The 11582-nt window shown below is 39.3% G+C and overlaps 1 protein-coding gene across 1 annotated transcript in view; it reads right to left on the bottom strand.

Annotated features, from left to right (window-relative positions):
* Positions 1–2424: 2424 nt before the first annotated feature.
* enpp6 (ectonucleotide pyrophosphatase/phosphodiesterase 6) overlaps positions 2425–11582 on the bottom strand; it is a 29137-nt gene continuing 19979 nt past the window's right edge. The window contains exons 5-8 of the mRNA XM_007906883.2: positions 9057–9236; positions 8071–8208; positions 4062–4185; positions 2425–2993 (exon numbers count right to left, since the gene is read on the bottom strand). Coding sequence (XP_007905074.1) covers positions 2779–2993; positions 4062–4185; positions 8071–8208; positions 9057–9236 — 657 coding nt within the window. The 3' untranslated portion in view covers positions 2425–2778. The remainder of the gene's footprint in view (positions 2994–4061; positions 4186–8070; positions 8209–9056; positions 9237–11582) is intronic.

Raw genomic sequence — 11582 nt, 5'->3', positions numbered from 1 at the left:
CAGACAAGAAGGAATTATGCTGTAGCTGGAATCCTGTTCAGTCTTCAGCTGTTACTGGATTTAATAAGAAGAGTTTTTTTCTGTATATTTTGCTTCAGCTCCAATCCAGTTTGGAATAAAAATCTTCTCAGTGCAGCCACTTCCTGTGCTAATGATGAGGTTTATTTGGATCAGAAAAGGTATGTAGTCTAACTCATTTGAAATTCAAAATTGAAACCCATATCTTCAAAAAAACTGTTCATTGTGTCGCTGAAATTAACTGTGCATACCTTCTGAAATGCAGTTTGAACTCCCTTGATGAAAATGCCATTGCTGAGGAAAAGGATTACTTTAATATTCAAAACCCTGGCACCTACAATTATCAGGTATTCAGAAAATCTTCCAAAGTATATATTTAAATTACAATAGATTCCAGGCCAAAATGAACTTTACTAGTGGAACTAAAGAATATCCTTTGTCATCAATTCTTCTGTTTAATTGAACTTTATAAGATCTAATCTCTATTGATGTGGTAAATGTTGTCTCTGTGCTTTGTAATTCCAACAGGAGACTCTGTTCTTGAAAGATAAACAAAGCAAGGATGCAAACAATTCACAAGAGACCTCAAGTCAAGACTTCCTTACAGCGGCTTTGGCTTCACATGAACAAAGCAAATATACGGAGAAGTCTGGCAAGGTGGTGTATTCATTCAGCAATGCTGGTCTGGAATCAACTGATCTATGAGTGGAAAAAGGGAGTTTCGCTGTTGTAAATTTTAACAACTTTGTTAGCCAACAGAACATTTTGCCAGGAAGAATATTTTGATCTTAACAAGGTTTTATTATTTAGATTAGTAATTTGAGAAATTATTGTCGAAAGTTTCAAGTGCCATTTGCTTAGGTTTATCATCCAGTCGATCTCCAGCTCATTATTTCTTTCAAGTTTGTGCAAATGAATGATTTTTCATGGAGTTTTTAAGAAAAGTAGAAATGCAGTGGATTGTACTGATTAGCTTAAGGCAATTTTATTCCAATGCATTTCCTCCCATGTTTATCTAGTATGTAATTACTGATACTTTTGTACAGTGATAAAAAGTATAATAGAGGAATTAATATGAATCAACCACTGGTCTATATGTGACAGTTTAACATGTTCTTAACTAATGACTATCAGGGTACAATTTATCAGTATTCAACCTTCAATCCATCCGTATTAATAATTCTGTGCTTATAATTCTTTTCCAAAGCTGGATATTGACAAATATTGTAATTTATCATCTAATAAATCTTCACAGATTTTAATTTGATTATTTGTTACAATTTTACACTGAAATTGCAATCATCAACATACTACTTTACTACCGACATGTAATTTCATACTAAATATTATACAATCAGTAAAGATGTTGTTCTATAGTCTCCTCTTTTTAGAAATACTTTAGGTCCTTCAGAAAAGACACAAAACCAAGGCCCCACCTGCCTGTTCAGGTGGATGTTAAAGATCCCATTCCACTATTCGAAAAGAGAAGGGAGTTTCTCTCAGTGTCCTGCCCAAAAATCCTCCAGATAAAATAGATGGTTTACTTCATGGCTGTTGTAATTGATTTTAAGGTATTGCTGTGCACAAATTGGCTGCCGCATTCACTTACAAATACATAGTCACTACACTTTACAGTAAATCCTGTAAAGCAATTTGTGATGTACTCACAACGTGAAAAGTGTTATATCAAATACAATGATTATTACTATTTATTAAATAATAACAAGTGTAGATTAATGCCATGAGCAGTGTGTTTTATAAAACCATAAAGATAGTTGACTGAATTTTATTGATATTATGAGAGTTAACATCCATGATTGGGAGAGGAATGGAACACGTAAATCTTCAGACCCAACTGGTGTGCTGATGTGTGGAGTGGGATGGGAGAGGGTTCCTGTTAAGCAACACTCAAGTGCTAAAATGTTTGCTCCTGGAGTTGATAATACATCACCCTCAGCATTCTGATCCCTAGATTCACCATTTTCTGTAAAATGAGTTAAAATATGACTGATTAGGAATGGGATTGAACGTTATTGGTTTTGGATAGGGATAATCTCTGTGGAACACAATTAATTCTGCTCTGCTGGGACCAAAGAAATCCTGTCTATGAAAACTAAGCAGCCAGAGCTGTTGTGACATGGGGATGGATAGATGTGCTGGAAGTTCACTTGACTGAATTTGAGGCTGAGGAAGAAATGGTGATGGATCTTTCCTCAGCATGTTAAACAGGTTGTGAAAAATCCATAAAAGCACAGATTGTCTGGGGAGTGTGGAAGGACTTGGTGGGCTGAATAGCTTTTTTTTGTTTGTAAGGCCTGTGTTTTAAACAGGATATAGATCGAACTAACTTTGTTAAGGCAAAACAAATAGCAAAAGTACAAGCAAGGATTATTCTTAATTCATTACACAAATTGAACAGTAATCATTTATTTTCAGGTATACAACCAAACAAAACAGACCATCTTGATAAGTTTGGAATGAATGGCTCTAATCAGATTAGTTACTCTTTAATATACTGTATTTGAATTTTGGTCTTATTGAAGGCAATCAATACAAAGAAATTCAGGGTATTAAAAATATATTCCTGTAGGTTACAAATACATAGCAGAACAAAGATTTGGTGAAGATTTAGCCACATTTTATTGTGTAACACAATACCATTTGTACATAGAATCATACTGCAAATCTTACATCGAAAATATTAACAAGTGTATTTTTTTTACTAAAAATCACAGTGAAAATGAAATTTTAAAAAAAGTTCTAATTTGATTGAAAGAACAACCAGAGCAGTGTGAATGCCAATACATTGCTGCTGACTTTGGTACTATGTGCCTTGTTGGCATTATTGTCCAACATGCACTCCACCCTGGACCAGGAGCCATTGTTTGGCAATGGGTCAATTCCAGCAACATGGCACATGACATTGTACAAGTCAACTGCTCGGATCGGGGCTGCCCTGTAGTTCCTTCTGAAATCTAAAAAGTGCAAAAACAGAATTAGCTTCAAAACTATCTGGATGAAGAGCAATGTTTTTAAAGTCGTGACTTCTATGGCTAATCACATAAGTGTTCGGTCATCAAAGAAGTTTGTACACACACAAATGGCACCCGTGTTTTGAATGCAAAGAACAAGGAAATGCAAGTTTCCTGAACTGGTGACAAATTTTACATGAAAGAGATCTTTGAAAATCTCATAGATAACGTACTATGGTTTAGGCAAACTGAAAAATTATTTGGTTAGCATGATTACAACCAAATGTTTTAACCCTAGGGATCCTGGATTCCAATCTCTGTAGTCAATTCTCATATAACCCACTGTAAAATTATACATAAAATAATGTTTTGGGGAGGAAAATATCATCCTCCCAATGCTTCTCTGTCCAGCATGCTAGAAGATGCAACAATTCAAAGCATCCCCATCCTCTGGCATAGTCTGCATCACAGATTGTCTTTAACCAAAATTAAACAGCCTGTATCCCCTTCTCCAGTCCCTCTTCTTTATAGGAAGATGGAGCTTTATATTTGCATATGAAACTAGATGGCCGGGCACCCTCTCCTTTGAATTGGTCTCTTCCTCCCAGACCCGAATTGCTGCTAAATTCAATTTCTCTAAGTGGTGAGGTGAAAATCACCAGCAACAATTTTATATTTATATAGCAACTTTCACAATGGGAGGATGTCTCAAATAACAATAATAAATGGGTGGGGCGGTGGGATAGGGTGGTTGACCAAATTCTTGCTCTTAGAGAAGCTTCTGACTTATTTTGTTTGTTTAAAATTGGTTATTATTATTATTATTTCCCCAGGTTAATTTGACCCAAAGCTTGAAGCCCAGCTTGTCTAATGCTCATCTTACCTGCAAATCTGAAAAGAAGAGACCACTTTCTGGGGCATGTGACCTAGTGATCTTTACACTGACATAGGTCATGCCTTAAAACACCACAGTCTCTGTTACAAATATCCTATCTTACCCCACTGTAAAAAAAAAATCTCTTATCGCTATCAGGATCAAGTCAGAAATGAAATAATTCTATCTATGGTTACCTGGTCCGTAAGCAATAAAGAATCCCCTCATGTCCCTGAATTCATTGTCAAAACCATGCCATCCATTCTGCCAGGCATCTTTAGTCCCTGTTCCATTGTCCCAGTATGGCAGCTTGCTCCTGTTCTAGCAAGGGGGGAAAATAGCATTCCTGTGACTCTTAACAGCTAGCGAATCGTCAGTAAGTGTGGTGTGGATATGATACTTACCACCAGTAATAATCATCACATGGGCAAAAACTGCAAAGATGGTTCACTCGCTCATTAAGATGTTATCTATCAAATTGTGGGTGCACACAATAATTTCTATTTATATTAGTGACCCTTCATGGAGAATAAAGCCTCAGAGCGCATCATAGTGGTGGGATTGGACACCAAGTAAGGGAGAAGGGGAGGTAACCCTGGGCACAGTCGAAGAGGTAGGTTTTAAGGCGGGATTTAGAGATAGATGAAGGGATAGGGTGTTCCAGGGGTTAGGGGGCATAGTGACTGAAAGCTCGACCACCAAAGCGGGGGTGGAGGGGACAGGGAATGTGTACTTGAGGTGAGGGATGTGCAGTTGGCCTGCGTTAGCTGAGTAGAGAGGAATGAGCAAGAAGTGGGGTACATGAAGATCAGAGAGACAGGGGGGTGCGAGGGCATGAAGGGATTTATACGTCAGGGCGAGGACCTTGAATGCACACTTAAACAAACACACACACACCACATGAATGACTGACAGTAGCCAGCCTCTACTGTATTTATATTGGCAGAAATGCTGCCTAGTCAGGTATTCAGGTCCTGGCGTCAAACCAGCAGCTCCTGAAATAGAGATAAAAAGAGGAGAAAAAGTGCACATGCTGGAAATCTGAAATAAAACCAGAAAAAGCAGAACAGAGCAATTGGCATCTAAAAAAGAAATAGAGGGAACATTTTGGGTTGGACACTTCATGCGTTTTGTTCATGCTTCTGAATAGATTCTGCTCATATTATCAATGAGAGGCAGAACTTACTGAAAAAATTATATTTGTCTGCAAAATCAGAGTCTGTTACATAGGACCCAGCCAGCCCTTGGCCTTCACAGTATCCTTCCTCTTAAAATGGGGGAGCGGATGTTGCACTATTCTGCAAACTGACACTGCAGTCTGACAATCGGTGGGGAGGTGCATACAATCGCCACAGAAAGCTTTGGACCAACCTTTCTGAAAAAGGAACTGAAACATCGGCAGAGGCAGAATTTCTGATAATGTATTAATATCACTAAAGTGATAATTATTGCTTTGCATGTCACAGTTTCGCTGTCTGAATTGATACATGTTTACCTTATAAGTAAAGAGCCTCAGTTTAATGTTAATCTGAAGGACAGCATCTCCAACAATGTAACACACCCCCAGCACTGCATCAGACGGTCAGTTTAGACAATATGAATTCCAAGTACCGACATGGGGTTTGAACCCACAACCTTCTGACTCAGACTATGAGAGTGCTACCAACTGAGCCTGGCAGACACACAATAGAGCTGGAGTGAAAGGAAGCAGAAGGGATGGCATTGTACAGTTGATGCAATGATGTCAGGGGATTCACACACGCACACACAACATTTTTTTTACTAAGATTATTTTCTTGATTGTCTCTCATGAAGTAATGCTAGAGGACCCAGGAACTGGCCAAGAGCAAAGTCACCTTACATTCAGGCACATCTTCGGGCCTCTGCTGATGTTATTTCGGAAGCAGCAAGCAGCTTAAAATGGTAAGTACATCTGACGTCATCAAACCAGCTACACAATAACATTGCAATATGTTCCTTATGTCACAAGTGGCTGATCCATTCCGACGCCCAGATGCAAAGTCCATGAATGGAAAAGCATCACAGTTCATACCACAGGATCCACAACATAATAGCAGCATCAAATATCTGCTGCACCAAAAACATTGCACAGGTAAAATTCACCTTGTTCTACATTTTCTCTATTAACGTAGATTTCAAAGCATCCAGAATTTGGCAAATTCTTCAATACAGCCTGATTTTTCAAGCCAGTTTTCTGTCATTTCTTTTAAGATTTACCAAAGAACAACTTCAAAGTTCAGATTGAATTCAACAATTTGCCAAATTCTGGACGCTCTGAAATATTACATTACTGGAGTAAATCACAACCCAGGAGGAATCTTACATCAAACTTGAGGCCGTCTAAAAACATCTAATTAAAACTGTATTATGCCTTAGAAATCATAGCTTGTTATGTTATCTACTTAAATTCCTCACTCACACACTTTCATTGTGGAGTTTTGTAGCTTAGTAGTTAGAACACTTGCCTCACAAGCAAGAGGACCTGGGTTCAATTCCCGGGCAGGGCGAAACATTGGACAAAGATTATTGCAAGGATTATTATTATTGTGTGAGGAAGCTAGCAGGGCTACTTACTCTTGCTGATAATTCTCTCAAGAAACTGAATGCGCAATGTTATCAGCTGCTGATAACAGGGTAAAAAACGTCTGTTTTAGTTTGGTTTTACCATCTGCACAACAATTGTGTTGGTATAACTTCAGGACTTTCTTAGCCTCAGGTCCAAGTATCAATTAGGAAGTCAAAAGAATTAACCCTATAATTGAATACTTTGCCAAAATGCTTGGATTTTCCTTTAACTAACATATTCTAGGGAATGGCCAATGATTAGCTTGTTTGGCACCTAGATTATCTTACTCAGGTGATAAGAGAAGTTTCTGCTTCATGAATGTCCTGTGCATGGAGGATCCGCTACCATTTTCCGTTTCCAACTGGCTTTTCCTCCATGTATTCCTGTGAGTGGGATATCATCATGTTTCATACATGAGCTAGTTTAAACCTTACCTAGTCAAACAATCTAGTCTGTGTGGCTCCAGGTTTGTCATTGAATGTGTCGTCTCCTGCACCAGGCTCTGTGACCACATCACCCCCACCCTCACCACTGGCTCCCTATCCCTCAGAGAATAGAATTCAAAATCATTGTCCTCACTTTTAAGGCCCTCCATGGCCTTGCCCCCTCCTACCTCCCTGACCTGCTGACCCCCTATCAGCCTGTCCATTCCCTCCATTCAGCAGACTCCGGCCTGCTCCATGTCTCCTGCCCGACCCGCCCTACCATCGGCAGCTGGGCTTTCAGCCTCTGTGCCCCCATCCTCTGGAACTGCATCCCACAATCTCTTCGCCTCGCTCTGTCCCTTGCCTCCTTCAAGGCACAACTCATGACCCTTCTTTTCGACCATGCCTTCAGCCGCCCACCTACCCTCTCTGCCCTCCCTCACCCCAACCCTGTCCCCCATGCTCGGGTCCTGATCCCCGAATGTTCAGCGCCTTGAGGCAACCTCCCGACATGAAAGGCACTTTACAAATGTAGTTTTGTTGTTGTTGTTGTGTGTGGTTCCTGGCCAACAATCCTCCTGAAAAAATTGGTCAGTCACACCACGGTTGTCTGGAATCTTATTATGTGCAAAATGGCTACCTCATTGGCTGACAAAAAGTTTGCTCAATGGGCCTAATGGTCTCCTTCTGCACTGTAAATTTCTATGATTCTAAAAAGTCACCGCATTTCACAGTAATGATAAAGTAATAAATAATTTGATACAGTGCCTAATCACACCGTCGAAACATGTCAAAGGATTTTATTGTAAAGTGTTATAATTGTGTATTTTGTAGGTGAACATGCCAGCCAATTTGCACACAGCCATATCACACAAACAGCCATAAAATTAATAACCAATGGAATCTGAAGTATTGTTGGCTAGTAATTACTGTCGAGCTCGAGATAATTGATCGTGATAAGGTGCTATGAAACTGCAAGTTCTTTTTTTTCTTTTTTATCCTTTTAAAACTGCGACCAACAGCAGGTCTGTCCCCAAACATAAGATGAACTAAGATTTAGAAAACACAAGGTCTCCTTATATGGAGGCAATGATCTGCAATGTAAATATCAGAAACCCAGCACGCAAATTGCTATTAGCTAATCTGATCATTCACATGGTAAAAATAAGAGTAATGTTGAATGCATTATCTTACCTCAATAATGAACCACCCTTGGTCAGCAAGAAGGATAAGCGGAGATACAAATTTGCCATTTTTGTAATGGAACCGTTCTGGGATTTCATCTTTCTTGTACACCTTCAGCCTCTGCACAGTTTTCAGAATCCTGTACAGCTGGTGAGATCAAAGGATAGTGCAATAACTATCACACCCTAAACATATAGGGTCTAGTCCACCATTGCCCAGGTTCTCCTGCCTTGGTCTTCACAAATCATAAAGCCATGTCCACACTGTTGTGTGTCCAGAGTTATTATCACCAGATGCAACATTTTCTAAAATAATTTTGGCAATAGCCTTTTTGACACAGGAGCCAACCTTAGAACGCATTTACAGTCATAGTCAGTAGTACTTTATTATTTATGTTTTTAAAAAATTTAGCATGTCCAATTATTTTCTTATTTTATCCCTAGAGCATCTGCCTCTCTGCTCTGGCAATGGACCTCTCTTATTGGAACATGGTTCCATGATGGTTCCCTTCTAGTTTCCCTCCCAATAATAATAATAATAATATAATAATCCTTGCATTTGATATAGCGCTTTTCCCGTCTTCTAGACGTCCCAAAGCGCTTCACAGAATATACTGTAGAGTGAATTGACTGTGGGCGAACGCGGCAGCCAATTGCACACAGCAATGTCCCACAAACAGTCATGGATTCAAAGTGGTTATTGTGGTTATTCCCAAGTGGTTATTGTCCATGTGTGACCAATGGCAGTGAATGTTAGCATGCCACTCAACTGTAGATGGCATCAACCCTGAGCCTGGCTTCTCTGTGCTGGACTGCCACATACACAACGAGTAGAGGGTGCTGTAGAGGCATCATGAACAGGAACCAATTCAGCCTCCCTATGCAGTTCCAGCTGAGACCAGCAAACTCAGGGGTACAAACCAGCAAGCTCCTGTCTAACCTGTAGCTTCTCCACTATACCATCAGGGTTTTCCCGCTAGTTTCCTTATTACTTACCTCATTCAGTTTTCCATCTTTTGGCCAAATGCTCATTAAAGCACCTCGGTCCATAGACTTCAAAACATCTGACATGTTGATATATTTATCGAGTTCAATGACCTGGTCTCTCCAAGAAATGTCAGTCATTCCATGGTCCGAAAAAATCATGACATTTAGTTCATTTTGGAGTCCCTGCTCCTACCATGGAGTAAAAAGTATGTTTGTTTTAATTCTCAGTATGGGTGAGAAAAGGTTATAATGGAACAACATGTTTACTTGCAGAATGTTACTTCAAAATACTTTAAAGAGTACAATTGAGAATATTTTCTGTATAGCCTGTGCCCTCTCACCTTGCCTCCTCCCATATTGCAAGGCAGTTGAGGTCTCCTCGACTCTCACTGTGCACTCCATATTTATTGTTGCTTTACCATAATCAATTTTCTAGTACTAAATTCATAGTTTATTTTATGTGGCTGAAAATACATTCCAAAATGAATAGGAGTGTTAACTGAGTCCTGCCAACATATATGAAAGACTGAACTGCAGACACATGCAACACATCTTCTGAAGAAAAAATAAAATGTCATTACACTGACCATGATGATGTCAATGGTGTACCAAGAAGTTGGCTTATTTTTTAGGCAGAAATTTAAAATAGCCCCCTTCTGGCTCATCAATTCGCCCCTGAAGTCACTTACTGTTTGTGCAAAGAGTTCAACGCCTTGGGACATCCTCCCAACGTGAAAGGTGCTGTACAATTGTAATTTGTTGTTGTTGTAAGTGACAAAGTGACAAACATTAGCCATTTTGTATGACACATGGGAAGCGAGCAGCGAACTGTGCACATGCGCAACGACTGGGGTCTGCAGTGCACCTTTGTCATGACCAAACTCTCACTATAAAAATGCATGTTATAAAAGGGCTGCGCAGTATTTAATTTGTCAGGGTATTCAATAATTTATTGGTAATTTCATTATTTTCACTATTACAGTAGTTCACAAAAGGCTAGACTATGCTCAAGGGCAAATAAATAGGACACAGCATAATGGCTTTGAGATTAAAAAAATATATGTACGCTGAAAACCTAAAGTAACAACAACAAATCCTAGATATATAGGTTATCAGAGCACAACAACTTAACAAAGTTTCATACCTGTAGCGTTAATCTATCTTTCTTTAAGATGCTGATCCACCTAATGTGAAATTCAAGCTTTTTATATTTCTATTTGCAACATGATTTAGTTTTGCCAGAGTCGTAAAACAAAACAGCATCTCCTTATTCTGGTGTAATGCAACTTTCCAAGAAACTGCTCAAATGTCTCTTAAATGTTTAAATACACTTTAGGATACTCTAAGACCTCTTGTACTTTAGACAGTTCTCTGCTGGAAGATAGTACTCAGGAAGAAGCTGGATTATTCTTAGGAGGAAAATGCTATCTGAATCTGCTTTATCTATGCCTCCTGCTGGACATTCATGGGTATAAACATTTCAGATGGTTTAAGATTGTTGAGTGTTAAAGCTCTCCGCACATTTCTGTGTTGCTACAGGCAGAGATTTACTTGCCATTGTGTTGCTACACATTCCCATGCCCAGCATTTCACACCTCCTGCATGCAGTCTCCCCGATGGCTCAGTGAATTTAAAAGTAAATAGTTGAGCCATGCAGACAGGGAAGATCACAGTCTTGATCCCCACTCTCTTACTGATTTAGCTGGTCCCAAGTGGGGAGACAGTATGGGATGTTACAATTGGTCTTGGCATCCTGGATGAAATCAGAATGACAATCTCAGTCCTGATCATTCCCTTATAGTGTGTTTTGTATACATTCTCCTACTTGAAAAACCATATATTGAGTGCAAATTGTTGATGTACCCCCTGCAATTAAAAATCTACCTACTGACACTGATTTTGAAAAATGACAATTTACATAGGGTCCCACTGGACAACTAGCCCGTGTGGAATTGTATCTCTGTACAAACAAAAGAGGAATCAAGTGTTTCAGGGGAGAACCAGGAAAGGATAAAGCTGATGTGGAAAAAGAAAAACTAATAATCCTTACATTTGACATCTGATAATCCTTACATTTGATATAGCGCTTTTCACGGCTTCCAGGCGTCTCAAAGCGCTTCACAGAATATACTGTAAGGTGAATTGACTGTGTATTTGTGGGCGAAATGTGGCAGCCAATTCCACACAGCAGTATCCCACAAACAGTCGTGGATTGAGTGATCAAATTTTTTTTTTTAGGGATTATTATCCCCGGAAAAGCGATCCACCAATCGACTAACAACCGGGTTCCTACTTACTACTAGGTAAACAGAGGCATGTGGAGTAAGGAAACTTGCCCAACATTTTGCCCTGCATGCACAAGAGAATGTCTGAAAGTAACTTGCATGATTTACTATAAAAGTAACTATATATTTATGCAAAATATTAGACTGTACATTTTGTGGACAAGCGCAGTGATCAATTAGCACACAGCAATGTACCACAAACAGCCATGAAGTGAATGTCTAATTTTATCCAGGATTATTGGCCAGGATA

The sequence above is a fragment of the Callorhinchus milii genome, unplaced genomic scaffold (assembly GCF_018977255.1).
Source record: "Callorhinchus milii isolate IMCB2004 unplaced genomic scaffold, IMCB_Cmil_1.0 Scaffold1, whole genome shotgun sequence".
NCBI classification, from domain to species: Eukaryota; Metazoa; Chordata; class Chondrichthyes; order Chimaeriformes; family Callorhinchidae; genus Callorhinchus; species Callorhinchus milii.
This window is presented reverse-complemented; position numbering and strand designations above follow the sequence as displayed.